Source organism: Stenella coeruleoalba, assembly GCF_951394435.1.
Source record: "Stenella coeruleoalba genome assembly, chromosome: 1".
Lineage (NCBI taxonomy): Eukaryota > Metazoa > Chordata > Mammalia > Artiodactyla > Delphinidae > Stenella > Stenella coeruleoalba.
The window spans coordinates 188,648,258-188,667,339 of record NC_137169.1 but is presented as its reverse complement, the minus strand read 5'-3'; the positions used below and the strand labels follow the sequence as shown (position 1 = coordinate 188,667,339).

General features: G+C 48.4%; 2 protein-coding genes across 2 annotated transcripts in view; both read right to left on the bottom strand.

Moving 5' to 3' along the window:
• Positions 1-19,082, bottom strand: part of CD247 (CD247 molecule) — a 78,062-nt gene that overhangs the window by 45,125 nt on the left and 13,855 nt on the right. The gene's annotated exons all lie outside the window — the stretch shown is intronic.
• On the bottom strand, positions 12,531-12,776 carry LOC307192266 (V-type proton ATPase subunit e 1-like; the record flags this gene model as incomplete). Its single annotated transcript, XM_079933013.1, has 1 exon — positions 12,531-12,776. One exon carries the CDS (start codon positions 12,774-12,776, stop codon positions 12,531-12,533), a length of 246 nt encoding a protein of 81 aa, XP_079789139.1.

The window sequence follows — 19,082 nt, the reverse complement described above, 5'->3', positions numbered from 1 at the left end:
CAGCTGCTGTGGAAGCAGCAGCCCAGGGAGGCCCGGGCCTCAGGCCTCCCAGCATCGTGCAGGGCCAGAGTGACTTTAAGGAATCCTTCTGGACTCAGGTCCCAAAGGCCTTGTGTCTCTTCTACTGGGAGAGAGCCTGGGAAGGGAAGGTGGGGTGGCGGGGAGTGGGAAGTGGCTTCTCCTACACACGCTGCCACAGTCCTTTAGGGCAGAGCCCAACTTTGCCTCAAGGTGGATGAGTAGCTAAAATGGGGGGAGGGAGAGGCCTGGGGTGAGCCCTGGTTTGGGCCCTTTCTGAGCTGCCCAATCTGATCTAATACTCCCCACAGCTGTACCCATCGAGCAGCTCGCCAACATTCGAATACCTTTAACTTATCAATTACAACGCCCAGTGGAGGAGACCGAGCCCCTCTTGGGGCTTTGTCACCTAGACCCTAAGAATAGCCACCCTCTCCTTCCTACTCTGCTTTCCCACCAACCTCGGATGTCCTCGTGCCCTTTAAAACATTCATGCTAGTTTTTCCCCCACAAGGGAGCTGGTATCTATTACTATCTCCTATGTTCCCAGCACTGGTTATAAAAGTGTATTTAATCCTCAGAACCCTACCAGGGGGATGGGTCATATTCTCCCCATCTTACGGAGAGGAGGCAAGGATCACGAAGGTTAAGTTATTTGCCCCAAGTCACACAGACGGTAGGCAGAGGTGCTGTTCTGTGAGGCGGCAAGGCCCACGTCACCCGCCGCGGAGCGCCTGCTTCTGGAGGCCAGCTGGAGGGTTGGCACACGATGTGCCCAGTCATGACGATGACCATGACACTGAAAGTATTTTACATTTGCACAGCACTTTCCAGCAGTGCTCCTCGGCATGCTCGAGGCATGAACTGAGTCCGAGAAGAGGTGTCGGTCCCCTTCCCTCCTCCAGCCCAGAGTCACCTCAGCCACTTCCCGAGGGACATGAGAAATCCTTCGCCCACTGGATTGGTCGCAGCAGGAGGTTTCCTAAACAGCAGCTGTCCGGGCTGCCCACAGCAAGTGTCCCTCTGCCCTGCACTGCCGCCACCCAGTGTACGGGACTGGGGGCAAAGGACCTCAGTCCCAGCTCTGCCTGAGGGGCGGACGGGCCAGGGCTGTGTAGAGAAGTGGGATGGGAGGTGGGGACCACGCTGGTCAGTGTGCAGGCTGCAGGCACAGCTCTCCCGTCTTCATTCCTTGTGCTCTGGCACAGCGGCCAGTGACCCACTTTTATTTTCTTCCTGTTTCTCTGAGAGCGGCGTGCTCTTCGGGAGTCTGGTTCCTTTACCCTCAGTCATCACTCAGATACCACCTGCCCACCCTGCCCCGTCTCCTCCCTCTGTTTTCCCCCTTCCCCATGCTGCCTGTGGGCATGGGGGCCCCTTAAGCTTCCACCTCAGTCTCAGGGACAGCCAGGGCCCCTGGCTCTCAGCAGCCCCCCTTCTTGTCCCTCCCCCTCAGGGACCCCAGAGGCCAGGGCGGAGGTCCCGGAGGATGAGGCGCCACCTGGAGCCCTCTGGCCAGAGCCTCCTGAAAGCACGTCCTACATTTAACTCCCACCGTTGCTACTTCAGGAAAACAGAGGCAAGCGAGGGTCTGAGTGTTGCAAGGAAGACGTCCCTGCCTGAGCAGATCTTCAGATGGCCCGGGCCACGGCAGTGTGGGGTCAGGGGTGGTGTGAGTGGGCCTGTCCCTCCCCACCTGCCTCTCCTCACTGGACATGACGAGGTGGAAGCCCTACAGCTAGCAGAATGATTTACAGTTCAGCAGCTGCACTTGCAGAAACTCAATCCTGGCCTTGGATTGCTGGAGACTCAAGAAAATGATGTTTATACATCTGCCTCTCCTGCGAGCTCCCCGCAATCTGGGCCCATGTCTTATTCCTCCTGCAGGGCTGGCTGGCACACGGAGTGCCAGGCTCCTGTGGGGAGGATTCCCACCTGGCATGGCTTCCTTGGTGGTTAAAACCTGGGCAGGGGTCTAGAACACGAGGAGTGGAGCTCAGGAAGCCCTCCTTTCTGGCCTGCTTCCAGCCCCAAAGCCCCACAGACACTCTGGGTGGGATTTAACGATTTCCCACCAAGAACGATATGAATTTTGCTCTCTGCTTCCCTCTGGCTGAGCCCCAGAGGACACCAGTATGGCCATAGGGTGGGTATGGGGGAAAGAAGACAAGAAGGTTGAACAACCAGGACATTAACCAAAAAGAAAATGACAGGGCTTCCCTGGTGGTATAGTGGTTAAGAGTCCACCTGCCGATGCAGGGGACACGGGTTCATGCCCCGGTCCGGGAAGATCCCACATGCCACGGAGCGGCTGGGTCCGTGAGCCACGGCCGCTGAGCCTGTGCGTCCAGAGCCTGTGCTCCGCAACGGGAGAGGCCACAATAGTGAGAGGCCCGCGTACCGCAAAAAAAAAAAAAAAAAAAAAAAGAAAGAAAATGACAGGAGGGCTGTCATGGGGGAGGGGCAGGATTTGTGGTCCACCACATTCCAGAGCCTCCTTCCCCTTGCCTCCCTGTCCACACTGCCCCTCGGACCCCTTCAAGGACACACCGCCATGCTCCAAGGGGCAGGTAGCCTCAGCTCTGCTGCTCCCAAGAGATAACGAGAGAAGAGGCATTGTCCGCCACAGAAATGAGCAACATGGAAAAGTCAGTGGAAAGAAAAACATGTTTTGATCACAGCAAGATCAAGAAACTGGTTTGGTTCTGGCCTCGACTCTCTCATTTTTCATATGAGAAATCCAATTCAGAAGGGACATAGGACCTGCCTGAATCACTGCAGTTCTTGAGACACAACGAAGGGAGGTGGCAAGTGCCCTGGCCTTGGGGGCCAAAGTGCTGTGGACCATGGGCAAGTCACTGAACCTCTCTGAGCATCACGGGCCAACTCCACAGGGTTGTGGTGGGACTCGACAGAGATTGCTTCTGTGAACATACTGTGTCAACGGAAATACAGAAATAAAACAGAAAGGGATCTGTGGCAGAACTGGGACCAGAGCCCTGATCTCCTCAGGCCCAGGCCCCCATCCAGAGCCCGACTTGAGCTCAGGGCAGAGCGTACACTCTGGCAGGCACCCCTCCGATGGCATGCAGATCTGTTTCCCACGCTGCAGAGGCCAGTCTCTGCTACCACATCCTTTCTCTCTGGCTTGTGGGACCTGCCGCCTACTGAGAGGGTCAGCACAGGAAAGTCCCCTCCCACCTTGTGAAAGAGCTCTGACCACTAACGCCGGGCCACGGCCAGCTGTTTGTACACTTTTGCATGAGTTAGAAAGAGGCATCTCTGCGGAGGCCAGCCCTAGGTTATCAACACCCCTCCTTCAGGTGGGTGCTCCTGGGCGCCCACTGTGAGACTGTGAGGGGGCACAGGAAGCTTCCAGGACCCACCGGCAGCCTCAGCCTGGTGCCTTTGTCCGGGCTCAAACTGATAACCACACTTGGCCGTCCTGACCAAAGGGGTCACTAATCTCACAGAGCCAGACCCACCATCCTTCCAGCAATGCTTTATCAAGTGTTTTTTGTGACAAGGCAGCAGGGCCAAAGGGAACGGGCACTGCACTGGGCATTGGAAGATGCAGGTCCTTGTCCCACAATATTGCTTTCTAGTTGTGTTCCCTTAAGGAACTCAGTCAGCCACCCAGAACCTCAGTTTCCCCACCTGTCAAGTGGGAATGACAACCCCTGTCTCAAAGGGTTTGTGATGAGGCGTTGATGAGATAATACTATGAGAGTGCCTTGTAAAGTGGAAATCAGAATACGGCTCTGTTTTTAGATATTAGAATAATATTAGATATTATTAGCATATGTACTAACAAAAACTTTTAAACAATTTCATTGCTAAGATGACATAATGGTAATCTTGAGACTTTTTTTACAAAATAGAAAAAGACCCTCTCTGATGGAGCAAAACCAATATATCCCTTTCTATGTGTGCAGGCATATTTTTAGGCCACATATGGGAGCATATTCTGGTAATTCAAATAGTTCTAAATTAAAACTTGGGGCAGTAAGAATATGGTGAGTACGGGGAGGAAGCCTGCCCTGAGGGTCTCTGAAGGATGGTCTGTCTTTGGGCTCAGCCTCTTCTAGGAGGGAGAAAGCAGCCGCTTCCCCCTCCATTTCATTAGTCCACACCTCGTGGAGAGGCAGCTTGAAAAGCAGGGCTGAGAAGCACATAATGGATTTGTGAGGTTTTAATACCTGACTGCCTACAAAAGACTAATAAAAATCCAGGGCAGGATTTTCTCAAGAGGAATGTGCCACTGTGGAATAAAAATGGAAGAGAGAAGGGAGAGTTCCAAGAAGGATTTTCCCCCATCCTCCGTGTTTATAGGTACAGGTTTTGTGTTCTTGTACGACAGTTTAAAATATACATGGTGTTAAATTAGCAGTCCAATAACAAAAATAAAAGGGCTCCCACATCGCCTTCTTTGAAGATACGTATTCAAATAGGATAAAATGTTATCACGGGCTTTTGTGTCTGGAAACAGGGTTAATTAAAGATTTCCTGCCTGCTTTGTGAATAGGTGACACTCCCATTGAGACACCAGCAATGCCCTGCCTACTTAGTCGGCTCTGCTCATTTTCTTTCTATTCATCTGGTTTGGTCGTGGAATTCCATGGAAGCGTGACCCCGTTCAGGGACCAGAGAAGCAAAATGCTGCTGTTCACCTGGAGCCTGTGTTTGCCCAGAAAACTGATACGTCGGGGATGCCAGGACACAAACCCAGAGGACAGGGACTTGGGTCTTCTTTCCTGAGGATCTGTAAAATGTGATGTGACTGGCCCAAGGGAAAGAGGCCGAGGGGCTCCTGGCCGATCGGTTTTCAAAGGGCAAGAGCCCAGCTGCTGGGCAGCGGCGGCTTTGTTGGACCAAAGCCCAGGGTGGCCCCTCCCAGCTCTGAGTTTTCCCCACCCCCTGCTCTCTCACAGGCGCTTTCCCTGAAACGAAAGAACCGTGATGCATTCGTTCCTTCAAAAGCGGCTTTAAAAGTGCATGAAACACAAGATTGAATGCCACCCAGCCCTGCCTCTGATCTGTGCCCGCACTGGGGTATTGGCACAGGCAACCCAGCAAGGAAGCCGGCCTCTCCGCCTGGGACGCAGAGCCGGTGTAGCCGCCAGATGCTCCCCGTCTCCACCCCCTTTTTCTGACCTTCTGGCCCAAGTAAGGAACAGTAGCTTGCTCATCTTTGTGTCCCTCCCAACACAGAGAACCACTGCAGAAAGCAATCCATGTCCCTCAGAAAAATACGTACATACAGGCGGGAGGGCTGGGGCGCATCTGGAGGGCCAATGGCCTCGCAATGCCAAAAAGATTATTCTAGATGCTGCCCTCAAAGCCCTTTCACCTTTTCTCCTCATCTTGCCCCAATTTTACTTAATTTTTCTTCTCCCATTCTTTCTGTTTTCTCCTCTCCTTCTCTCTTTTCTCCTTTGACATCTCAGAAGGAACTTATATAAGCAGTTATTATATTTTTATGTGTTAAACTCATTAATTTGTTAAATTAACTTGTCATTTTTAAATAGTATATTTTATTCTATATTTATAAATTCTGAAATCCTAGCTTTGGCTTCTCTTCCTTTTAAAAAAATTTAGACCACCTCACATCTATTAAAATGGCTATTATCGGGCTTCCCTGGCGGTCCAGTGGTTAAGACTCGGTGCTTCCACTGCAGGGGATGTGGGTTCGATCCCTGGTTGGGGAACTAAGATCCCACAGGCTGCGTGGCACAGCCAAAAAATAAATAAATAAAATAAAATGGCTATTATCAAAAAATAGAAAATAACAAGTATTGATGAGGATGTAGAGAAATTGGAATACTTGTGCATTATTGGTGGGAATGTAAAATGGTGCAGCCACTGTGGAAAACAGTTTGGTGGTTCCTCAGAAAATTAAAAACAGAACTACCACACGATCCAGCAATTCCACTTCTGGGTATGTACCCAAAAGAACTGAAAGCAGAGTCTAGAAGAGATATTTGTACACCCATGATCATAACAGCATTATTCACACTAGCCAAAAAGTGGAAGCAACCCAATTATTTACCAACAGATGAATGGATAAACAAAATATGATATATACATACAATGGAACAGTACTCAGTCTCTAAAAGGAAGGAAATTCTGACACATGTTACAACATGGGTGACTCTTGAGGACATTATTCTAAGGAAAATATGCCAGATACACTAGGAGCAATATGGTATGATTCCACTTATAGGAGGTACCTAGAGCAGTCAAATTCATAGAGACACAGAGTAGAATGGTGGTGGCCTGGAGGTGGGGGGAGGGGAGCAGGGAGGGTTATTGTTTAATGGGTATAGTTTCAGTTTTGCAAGATGAAAAGACTTCTGTGGATGGATGGATGGTGGTAGCTGCACAATGATACAAATATACTCAGTACCACTAAGTGTCTACTTAAAATGGTTAAGGGGTAAATTTTATGAGTATTTTACCACAATAAAAATGGCAGGGGGGTGTGGAATTTAGAAACACATACTGTCAAAATTGTCTTAGGCGTTAAGACTGTCACATTCTACATCTGTGAGGGGGGAGGAGAAAAAGAAGAGGTGAGCAGGTTAGGAGTCATCGTGGGTAGGCTGCTTGTCCACAGAAAGGCTTAACCCTCAAAGCGCTGAGGAAAGCAGGAGACCTTGCCTCTATCACCCCATCCATTATTCTCCGGTTCACTGTCACTTACTTTCCCGAGTCCAGCATGTTCCACTGCTTTCAGAGATAAAGGTAGGCAACAGCTTGTAAAATTTAGAAGCTGATGTGTATGAAGAAAAAAAAAAAAACCAGAAAAAGAAACACCAAGAAAACAACAGGCTGGTGAGCTCTGTGAAGCCTCTTACTAGCAGGGAGGGGAATTTTCCTCTCCCTTCACGTAGGCTGTCGTCTTCAGCTTCAAGTCATCGACAACCTCCCTGGCCAGGGTTAGCCCCAGATGGGGGACACATCCCCCCAAAACCTCTTTTTGAACTGACAGTTCATTTTGCCCTAAGTGGGATGTGAGAAACCACTCAAATCCATCTCAAAGGGACCCCGCTGCGGGTGGGTGTGAGGGAAGGAGGCTGAGCCAGCGGTCTTGCCCAGGGACACCCAGCATGGTGTCAGCTTGGAGGAGCAGGTCCCACAGTTACAGAAGGCTTCGTTCCCCGGATGCCATGGGGTCTACTGGGGGCAGAGAGGAAGGCGATGGGGAATGGCAGGTGGGGGGAAGGGGTTGGGTATTTTTTGGATTCCATACATATTCCACTTCTGGGCAGGTGAAAATGATTCCACTGCCACCCTCAAACCTTTCCTGCCTCCCCTCCCTCCGTTTTCTTAATTTTTCTTCTCTTTTCTTTCCAGCTTCCCCTTTCCTTCTCCAGCTTTCCCCTTTCTGCTTCATAGAGTAAGCATCAAGAGACAGCCGTTATGACACAGAGATCAGACTTGGGGTTGCCAAGGGGGAGCGGGGAGGGAGAGGGATGCACTGGGAATTTGGGGTTGGTAGATACAAACTACGTATTACATTTAGAATAGATAAGCAACAAAGTCCTACTGTCTAGCACAGGGAACAACATCCAATCTCCTGGGATAAACCATCATGGAAAAGAGTATTTAAAAAAGAATGTCTATGTGTGTAACACTGAGTCCCTTTGCTGTACAGCAGAGATTGGCACAGCATTGTAAATCAACTATACTTCAATAAAAAACAAAAAAGCTGCACACAAAAAAAGAGAGAGACAGATGTTGCTTAGTTGAGCTCTTTCTCAGTGTCGCCCCTCGGTTAAGGGCTAACACGGGTTACGTCTTTGGATCCTCACAACAGCCATATGAGATAGGTGTAATTGCACCCATTTTACGGATAGAGGTGCTGAGGCTTTGAGAAGTTAAGTTAAATGTCCAAGGTCACACAGTTAGAATATGCTGATGGTCTGCCTTCAAAGCCAAGACTCGTCACTCTGTTGCTGTATTTTTTTGCAAATTCTCTTCCATTCTCTCATTCCTCTTCCACATCTTCCGCCTTCCCTTCCTTTTCCTAACGAAGTATGTCTGAGGATAACGGTGTCAGTGGGGAATGGAGGAGAAGTCTGACTGATAAGGAGAGGAAGAGAAACCCTTCTTGGTCTTGACCACCATGGTTACAAACGGCCACCCGTTCTGCCCTTTGGAGAGCAGGCCAGGAGGGGTGTGATGTGTATCCTGTCACACGTGAGATCTCCAACAGATGGAGATAGGCCAGGAGTTTAGGAAGCTTCACGAGGAAGGTGGGTGATGCAAAGTTTGGGCCCATGAATTCACCAGAGGCAGGCTCCAAGAAGCAGGGACACTGAGGGGAGGGGAGACCTAGCAAGTCTATTGCCGGGAATTTATTCCAAGGAACTAACCCCAAATGTGGGTATAGATATATGCACAGGAATGCCCACAGCAGCACTGTTCATAATGCATCAAAATGTGAAGCCATTTAAATGTCCAACAATAGGCAGTGGTGGCATAAATTATGGCACTCTATGGGCACTAAAATTGATATAGAGAAATACTTAACAAGAAGGAAAGATGGTTATGATTTATTGTTCAGTGAAAAAAAGTTACAAAACTAAATGCACATATTCAAACCTCGAAGGATAGTCACCAACATACTAATGAGTCTCAGTAGCAAATTTTTTAAAATGATTTTTGTTTTCTCTTTGTTCTTTTCTATATTTACTAAGTTTTCCACAATAAGTATGCTTTGACCTCATACTCATTAAAATATGAAAAATGTTGTGTTTTAAAGTGTGCGTGTTGGGCTTCTCTGTTGGTCCGGTGGTTAAGAATCCGCCTGCCAATGCAGGGGACACGGGTTCGATCCCTGGTCCGGGAAGATCCCACATACCAGGGAGCAAAGCCCGTGCACCACAACTACTGAGCCTGCGCTCTAGAGCCCACGAGCCACAACTACTGAGCCCGTGTGCCGCAAGAAGAGAAGCCACTGCAATGTGCACTGCAACAAAGAGTAGCCCATGCTCACCACAACTAGAGAAAGCCCGTGTGCAGCAACGAAGACCCAACGCAGCCAAAAATAAAATAAATAAAAGTGTGTGTGTTGTAGGTTCTAAAAGGTATTAAAATCCACCCAATTTTAAATAGGATGCAGTAGAATTGCTGACTTCCAAGTCATCTTTTGCTTATTTCTCATTTTCTTTAGTATTCTAGGACAGGAGAACATTTCTTGGTGGTGAATTACTACTTTTAGGGGCAGCATCAAGTTAATAAGGACACATAGATTGTAAATATTGTTGGTATTTGATCTGGAAACAGTACTGATCTCCTTGGATACCTATTATCCTAGAATTTAGAGTTAAAATAAGACACAGGGATGGGGGAAGGAGCCTGGCAGAGCAGAAGGAACACTGGGCTGGCAGTCCATCCTGGGCCGAAGATCTAGAACCACAAACTGTCAATCGGAACAAACCTAGAACTCCCTATAGAAGGGGCACCGAACCCCATCCATGACCTGAATTCCACCTCCAGCATCTTTCTGGCTCAACCCCCAGCTTCATGATTCTGCTACCTCCTTTCTTGGGGCCAGTGAACTAAAGGGATTATTAGGACAAAGGAGATCTCCTAGCTTCTTTACCAAGCATAAATTCCGTGATGCAGAGGGGAAGAGAGATGGTACTAAAAAAGTCTCCTTTGTCGTTTTACCCAGGGCTGTCCTGACCAAATATCCTATTGAGGGTCTGGCCCTTTCTCCTTGGTGCCTAGTATAGACCCTGCTGCAGATGTGTGATGGGTGCTAGCAGCTTGGCCTTGGGATCCTGGCCATGGCAGCTCTCTGCCACCCTTCCTGTCCTCCAGCCTCTCCTCCAGCCCCGGCCAGGGCCGCAACTTCCGTGCTGCTCAGGTGAAGAGCTGCCTTCCCATCTGCCCATCTGTTCACATTTCAATCCCTCTGTGGCTTAGTGACTTTGGTTGTTTTTCACACCCCAGAACAGATCAGCTGCTAAAACCAACAATGCTTTGACATATTTCTACATGAATCCACACCTTTCTGACTCTTTGTTCTGGAACACTCAGGTCCCTCAAGAGTCAGAGGAACGGGGACATTGGAGAGGGAACAGGTGGAGAGGGCCTTGAGGGAGCTCGAGATGGGCACATGCTTCAGAGATCATCAGAAAACACTTGAGATTAGCTCAGACAGACCTGGCCACTGGCAGACACTCCATTTGACATTTCTAACTGTATCTGTTCAGACATTCATTCCTTTTTAATTTATAGTAATAGAAAATATTTATTACAGTGCTACTATGTGCCTAGCTCCATCTGAGCCCTTTAATTCCCAAATTCTTTAAGGTAGGTAGAGTTATTTTGATTTTATAAAGGAGCAGACAGTTTCAGGGAGGTTTAGTCACTTGCCCAGGGTCGCCTAGCTAGGTAGTGATAAAGCCAGAATTTCAATTTAGGTCTGGTTGCCTCCTAAACCTATGCACTTTCCACTTCCTGCTGAAACTGACCTCCCTCAGTCCCACAGTCTGGATGGAAATGCAAATGGAAGACAGAAGGAGGCATTTGCCAACTGTGGATACCCAATGTCAAGTGGCTGCTTTCCATGATTTATAGCTGTTGCCCTTGGGAAGAGCTGTCAAAAAGCCATTCTCACAGGACAGCCCTGTTGGAGAAAGTGATTAGCAATGGATCTATTGCTAGCCTCCTGTGCTGGTCAACTTAATGACCAAAATGAAGTCAGACTAGATGGTCCATCAGGGCCTAACCCATCAATGAGTGATTAACCCACAAAAATGATGACTTGAATCCACCGATTCTCAACCGGGGGCAGATTTTGCCCCCTAGGATTTTGGCAACATCTGCAGACCTTTGGGGTTATCACAACTTGGAGGTGCCATGGGCATCTAGTGGGCGGAGGGCAGGAATGCGGCTAAATGTGCTACAATGCACAGGACTGCCTCCCACAGCAAAGAATTATCCAGCCCTATATGCCATAGTGCAGAGGTTGAAAAGCCCTGCTCTGGGCACTCAATCAAAAGGTATTTGACACACCTGGAGACCAAATATCAAAAACAGTAGCTATTTTGTTCCTGCAAAATTGTCACTAGGGTTAAACTGTACAAGAATGAGTGGTGACCAAGGTGTCCACACCCTGTTGGGCTAGTCATTTGGCATTGTATATTTTTTCCAGTTTGCCTTCTTCAAGAGTGGCCCATGGAATTTACTTAGCCCTTCTTTGGGTTAAAATCAGGAATGGAAATTTTGACCTCTAAGAGGAAAATAAATAGAAAATGAAAGTGTGTGTAATAATGGAAGCTCATATGCAAATTTTAGTTTTGACTGTATTCTTTTCTATAAGGTTGCTCACCCCACTGCATGCCACTGCTCCAGGCCACAGATATACCTACAACCTGTCCACACGTTAACTTTCTGGGAGAAGAACTTGGATTTGGACCCAGAAGAATGAAATTCAATTTCCAGCTCTACAAATATAACTAATCTTGAGCAAATCACTTATCTTTTTTAAGCTTTAGCTTAAAGAGAGCCCCCACCAATAAAAGGGGGCTAACCTATACATTTCAAAGGGATGTGAATTTTTCATTGAAGTAATTTACATTAAAGCACTTGGCAAAACCATAAAGTGTGATCGAAGCACTCACAAGATGACGATCACACACACAGAGGGCTTCTCCTCCATGGGGCATGTGGGTTTTCTTTATTAGATTTTTCCACATTATCACTGCCTATGTAAGTTTCTCCTGGGTGATATTCTATTTCTTATGCTGCACTGGAGAAATACTCATTATATCATGAAAGGGAAACTGAATTCAACTTATTTTACTCATGTCCCAAAGGAGATTACTGCTTCTGAGAAGACAATACATCCTTTACAATGAGAAGGCTTAGGATGATTGGGCAGACAACGTTTACGATGTAGCTTTCCATTTTCCTGATGATGAGATCTTGACATCACCCAATGCTTTCTTTTCTTTTTTTCTTTTCTCCATAGAAAGCAGAAAAATAATTTATTCCAAAAGAGGGCAGAAATAAGAAATTCAACATGAAAATATACTTTGGTATAGTTCTGGTGGGACAGATTTTCCGTCTGGACATGTTCTCCTACTGACTGCCCCACTGGAGTCTTATTGTCATGTAACAGTTTTTAAACACGTCGCTGATTCTCATGTGGTAAGCAGGTAGGAGCCATCTTCAGATCCACAGTTCCCAAGGAGAGAGTAATGTTATTTCTCAGAAGAACAGCACTTTCTATCTCGGAAGATTACATAAACATTTTATAGAGGCAGCACAGTTTAGATTCAATAGGCACATCATTCATCAAAGTGTAAAGCAGGTGAGAGGAAAAAGTACTGCTTTGTAGAATAAATATTCAAATGTTGTGTGAACGTTTAAGGCAGCTGACGGCCAAAGTGGATGACTCAAGGAAGGTGGTCTGGGTATGGAGGTGATTTTGCGTCTAGAGGAGTTTTCTTTGTGATCTCAATGACTGAGTACTGGAGAGCAGGTCTTCTTCCTCAAGGCCAGTGGTGCTTGATGTACCATATGGTTTCATTTTTCAACTGTGGTCCAAAGAGAGGGTTGAGTTGGGCCAGAATTGCAATCAGCCAAAAGAGACAGCAGCAAACTGAACAGGTCATCAACATGGTGATGATAACTCCCCGGTTGGGGCCCTTAGGGATGAACCAGGGCACCAGGAAGCCAACAAAGCCCCAGAACACACTCGTCACGATGAGAGGCACGGTGCGGCCGGTATATGCCATGGTTGCTGCGACAGGTGCCAGCCCCTGCCCCGCCGCCTCACTTTGGTCCCACCGGAAGTCCCAATGCTTTCTTGTCCTACAATAATTCTTACCACTTTGAGCCAGACTCTTACTGCTCTATAATTCTCATCTGTTTTTGTCTTTCCTTAACTTAACAGGATGCTGGATTTTTACTTTCAAAATCAACACAATTTCAAGAGTTAAAGAAGGCTGAAAATAGAATAGGCCATCCTTTTATTATAACCTGAATTTAAGATTAGAGAGGTGGCCTGTACACGTACGTGTGTTATTAATTAACTTTTATCTGATGATCTCGAAGCATGGGTAGCAATTCTAACACACATGATTTCTCATAACTGCCCCCCACCCCTTGCCTGTAAAGGCTTGTTATACAGAGCAGAATTATTATGAGGACAATTAAGCTGTGTGTTGTGATGTGCTGTGAGTTCCTGAGAATAGAAACTCCCGTGACTAAACTCTCCATGAACAGAGCGAATCAGAGAATAATAACAAGTGCATTTATCACTCAGGCCAGCCGAACCACATTGGGGTTTCCATTTCACTTTAGTGAGAGAGTTACCGACCTTGAAGATACTCCCCCAGCAAATGTAGGCCATTTTTTGTTTTAAGCGCACACCTGTGCTATCTGCTCACTGGAGCCAACCACACACTCCAGCTGGGCAGCTGCCTAAGGAGGGCACCTCAGGTGTCTCCCTGGTACTATGGGCTGGGATCAGGCGAGATGGGCAGACACTTACTGACAGGGCCTCCTTTCAGACGCAGAGCTGGAAAACCAGGCATACGAAGTAGTGGAGGTAGATTTGGACCCAAGCAACTGACTTCTGATCCTATTGTTCTTAACCAAGGGTGGCAAAATACGGCCTACGACCCAAATCTGGGCAGCTGCCTGCTTGTAAACAAAGTTTGTTGGAACATCGCCATGCTTTTTTTTTTTTTTTCCAGCCCCTGCTGGATCAATTGCATCCAACCGTCAGTGGGTGGGCCCTGAGCAACTGCAAATGGCGCTGGCAGGAGGTACAGGCTGCAGGTGGCTTGGTGGCTGTCCCTGTGCCCCAGGGAGAGAGCCTGAGGCAGGTCTGTCTTAAAGCCTATGGGGAGACATGTGGTCAGGAGCGCCCTAATCGCCCAGAGAGAGATTCAGACCTGGTCTCAGCATCCCACACCACAGCCCCCTCCTCTGATGGTACCTCTTCCTGCAGTCGTATTCATGGTGGAGCTCAGCGCAGTGAGGACCCTGGGAACGGCAGGCATCAAACCTAGGCGGCACCACTCACTAACGACAGTCCTGAGACTAGTCTCTTAGAGCTTTGGTTTTCTCACCCATAAAATGGAGCACTGCTGCCGAGTACCTCATGGGGTTGTCATAAGACTGAATGGGCTGTGTGGTGGGACCCTATGTGGAAACACCGGGTGCAGGCAGGCACGCGATAAACATCGTTAGAGATGGAAGTTGAAGGTAAATGGAAAGTTGGCAACAAGGGAAAGAATCTGAAATAAATGAAGACTGTTCTGCTTCAGGATGTGGTCCCTTTCTCCTAAATCAGCTGAGCAAGAAGGACTCCTTGCTGACTATGTGAACCTCACTGAGTGGCCGTCTCTCACAAAGGAGGGGCCATTTTCCAGCAGTTGAATAAAAGCTGTGCTGCTTCTAGTCAACACTCTCCTCTCACAACCGCCCACACCCACAGCCCAGAGATCCCTGAGGTGCTGGTTGCTAGCAAGAAGAGAAAAGGAATCCTAGAAATTACTTTCTTTGCCATGAATATCCTTTTTTTTTTTTTTTTTGCGGTATGCGGGCCTCTCACTGTTGTGGCCTCTCCCGTTGTGGAGCACAGGCTCCGGACACGCAGGCTCAGTGGCCATGGCTCACGGGCCCAGCCGCTCCGTGGCGTGTGGGATCTTCCCGGACCGGGGCACAAACCTGTGTCCCCTGCATCGGCAGGCGGACTATCAACCACTGCACCACCAGGGAAGCCCTGAATATCCTTTTAATACATTTTCTTGTCCCTTTCCTACCTCCTAATTCCCTCTCTCTCTCTCTCTCTCTCTCTCTCTCTCTCTCTCTCTCACACACACACACACACACACACACACACACAACACACACACAATCTTCTTGCAACAGCAGAGAAAATCAAGGTCACCCCTAGTCCTGGTCTACATACCTGTGTTCGTAAACAAGCATGTCTCGCTAGAGTCAAAATTCATTCTTAACTAAAACACACTCACAAGGCCTTTCCTTGCAGTCAGGGCCCTCATCCAGTTTCTCAAATGCTCATGGACTGCAGAAAGCTACAGAGAAATGGCCAATTCCTTGTGACTCTTGCCAAGAAGAACATGTTTGAAGCATTTCTTGACTCAGAACTGAACTGGAACCACCCTGCCTCACAGCTGGGGCCCCCGGCAGCTGTTACCTGGAAACACAAATTCATCTGTTCTTCCTTCACCAGCCAAGGAGACCACAGAGAAGGCAGGAGGTGCCAGCCACAGCTGCCACCCTAGCCCTTCCTCCTGTCAGGGTCCCTCTGCCATCCAGACCACTGCTATGTGGAGTCGAGATGGAGCTTGGGAAAGGAGGGTCTGGAGCAGGTAGAAGAACTGTCTCAAAAGCCCTGCCTCTTGAATTACCATTCAGATTCATTTCGAGATTGCAGAATGTGCTGGCAATGTTTTTCTAAAGGGCAACCCCGGTGCTCCTGAGATGGGAAGCACCCTCCTCTCTGACATGTTTATTCCATCTTCCGGAGGGAGGGAGGGGACCAAGTTGGCTCAGCAACCCCACAGCCTGCATCTACACCAGTCACTTCAGCAGGAGCTTGACAGTCAACCAGGCTGGAAACGAACACCTATGCCTTGAGCTAGAAGTGTCTTTCCCTCAGAGATACCTAATGGCAAAGACCTCGGTGCATTTAACATGTCTCTTTCCCTTCCTCATTGAGCCACATCATGGAGAATGACAATCAGTGTTCAAAACAAATAAATCGAGCCATCATAGAAACAACTCTTCCAGATAGTCTTAGGAGAGGTTGAGAAGTATCTTCTTGTATTTAGGTAAGAAATTAAAATGATGACTCAAATCATAATTACAGCAAGGGACTTGTTACATGGTGCTTGGGAAGTTTCACAATCTCTCTATACCCCTGAGGTACTGTTTTCAAAAGGGTGTCTTAGTTTGGGTTCTTCCAGAAGCAGACCCTGAGACAGAGATTGGAATACAGGTACTTTATTTGGGAGATGTTCCAAGGAAGCGTTGGTAGGTGTTATGGACTGAACTGTGCCCTGCAAAAGACTGTTCAAGTCCTAACCCCCCTCCCCCTACCCAGTACCTGTGAATGTGATCTTATTTGGAAATAACGTGTTGGCAGATGCTCGAGTTAAGATGAGGTCACTGGAGTGGGCTCTAATCCCATAGGACTGTGTCCTTATAAAAAGGGGATGTTTGGACACAAAGACAGACTGGGTCGTGTGGAGATGGAGACAGAGATCAGGGTGATGCACCTACAAGCCAAGGAGTGCCAAAAATTGCCAGGAAACAGCCAGAAGCTAGGGGAGAGGCATGGAACAGAGTCTCTCTCAGGAGGAACCAACCCCGCTAACACACTGATTTTGGACTTCTACCCTCCAGAACTGTGAGAGAATCTATATCTGCTTTTTAAGCCAACCAGTTTGTGGTACTTGGTTAGAGCAGCCCTAGGAAATGGATATTGCAAATACGTGCGGGAGTCTGGCAGGAACAGGAAGGAACTCAATAAAGGAAGCCTTATTGGCTAGTTACCCCTGTTAACAACAGGGCTTCATCATGCTGGCAAATTCGAGGACACAACATGGAACAGGGAGTGCAGAGTTACCACACGTGACGGCAAAGCCTTTGGGGTCAGAATTCAGTCACTGGCTGAGGGCTGCTCCAGCAGGGCATTAATTCTCCTGCACTGGCAGCCTGTAGGTGCACAGGGTGGAGCAGACTCCAGGGCCAGAGCTAGGCCTCGGGCCAAGAGGTGCAGATGGCAACAGCTGGAAGGCAGGCCAGGTGCTGAGGGGGAGGCCAATACGGTATGAACAGGCACCACCCACTACAAAGGACGTGCTAAACTTTCCTGTGCTGTTGGCAGTTTCTGTTGCAGAATTTAATACATAGGTTATGTAAGAAGAGTAAAGTATCATTGGCCCCTCTTTTCATTGGAACAATCCTGCCAATCAGTGCCCCAAAATGTCCCCCCGATCATTTGCCTGTCCTGATTGCCATGGAGGTGTGAGTAGGGCACGAGAGCTGCTCAAAAGGGACGGAGCTTCTAAGCCCTTACCTGGGCATTTGCACTCATGCTGCTGTCATGCCTTTGATAGATACTTCCCTTTCCTGGGGTGTCTTCCTCTCCTCTGCTTTGCATTAAGTCCTACCCTCTCAAATCCTTTGACCCCAAAGTGCATCCCTTTACTCCTCCAGCCTAGCTTTCTGATAGCCCTCACATTTTGAACCACTCAATATAGTCCTCCATTGAGCTTGTCTCGATCTGTATTCTGTAGGCCATTTAATAGGGGTTCCCTGAAAAAATAAATGCCAAATGGGGTCAAATCAATTAGCACAGCACTGCATGCTGTATCTCCCTCTCTTCCTCCTGGGGATGTATGTGTAAGGCACATTTGCAGAGAGAAGGTTCTGACAAGTCCTGCAGTGAAACAACAACAAACAAAACCTTCCTTAAGTTCGCTCAGACTAGTGTTTCCAATACTCCTGTCCCCTCTTTCTGTGGTACAGCATTCCTATCTTGCAGAACACAGTTTGGGAAACAATCCCTTTGTTATAAACTTCAGTGAACAAGGCCTTTAGGAGTCAGCTCCTTTAGATGAGGAAGGTTGGTTCATGTGAGCAGCTGGTCCCAGGGAGGCAAGTCAGTACTGGGCCTGGGGTGGGGGTGGGCTACGTGTCTCAGTCCCAAGGGCCATGAGTGGAAGGTGCCCTCGGGCTCTCATCCCAGAACCATCCTGAGGGTGGGGAATGAGTTTCCAGGGATGGGCAGGGGACTACTAAGAACCCTAGCTAGTGTTTCCTGATTTCCTGAGGTAGGACATCCCGTTCCTAACACCAGATCTGCCCTTTTCCAACTTTTTGTGGCAAACAAACCTCAACTCCTCCCTCTAAGTTTATGACAAACGTAGGCTCTTATCCCGCACCCAGAGGCAATGTGGTTCACAGTGGGGGCCAGGTTGACTGGGGCCAAAGTCCAGCTCTGCTAGCTTTGCACCCCTGGGCCTCAGCTCCCCACCTGCATAATGAGGACACCAATAGAAGTCCCACAGAATTAGCTGACCTAACGCATGTAAACAACACAGAAAACAAGCTCCTCTCAACAAGTGTTAACTGTTACTGCAGCTCATATCACTTTACCAGACTATTCGGATACATCTATCAGCCCTCGAAACTGTGAGGTCTCCAAGCACAGCAACTGGGATTTATCACAGTGCAGCACCGACGTGTAATAGTGCTTCCTCAGAAAATACATTTAGGATGAATTAAGGCACAGCTATGTTTTGCATTTTATTTCTACCTCTGATAATATTTCTGACAAGGAAATGTATCGTTAAAACATACCCTCTTGGGCTTCCCTGGTGGCACAGTGGTTGAGAGTCCGCCTCCCCATGCAGGGGACACGGGTTCGTGACCCGGTCCGGGAGGATCCCACATGCTGCAGAGCGGCCGGGCCCGTGAGCCATGGCCGCTGAGCCTGCGCGTCCAGAGCATGTGCTCCGCAACAGGAGAGGCCTGCGTACCGCAAAAAAAACAAAAACAAAAAAACATACCCTCTTCACTCATAGAAAGATTACCTGATTTTTCTCTCACTGGTTTTAGTCTTCTCTCTCCAGCTAGATTAACCTAACAGATGCCCTGTCATGAATAGAGGTGAGTTTGGCTGCCCGGGCATTGGATCAGTGGGTCACTGTCCTTGTGGTCACCATGGCCCCGGGGCAGTCACAGCAGAGATGTTTAAGATGCCATTGATTTATCTGCACAAAGAGGTAATTTTTCTTTTTTTTTTTTTTTTGCGGTACACGGGCCTCTCACTGTTGTGGCCTCTCCCGTTGCGGAGCACAGGCTCCGGACGCGCAGGCTCAGCGGCCACGGCTCACGGGCCCAGCCGCTCCGCGGCATGTGGGATCCTCCCAGACCGGGGCACGAACCTGTGTGCCCTGCATCAGCAGGTGGGCTCTCAACCACTTTGCCACCACAGAAGCCCCAAAGAGGTAATTTATCTGTCTCTCTTAATCATGAATGGGGTGCCAGGCAGAGAG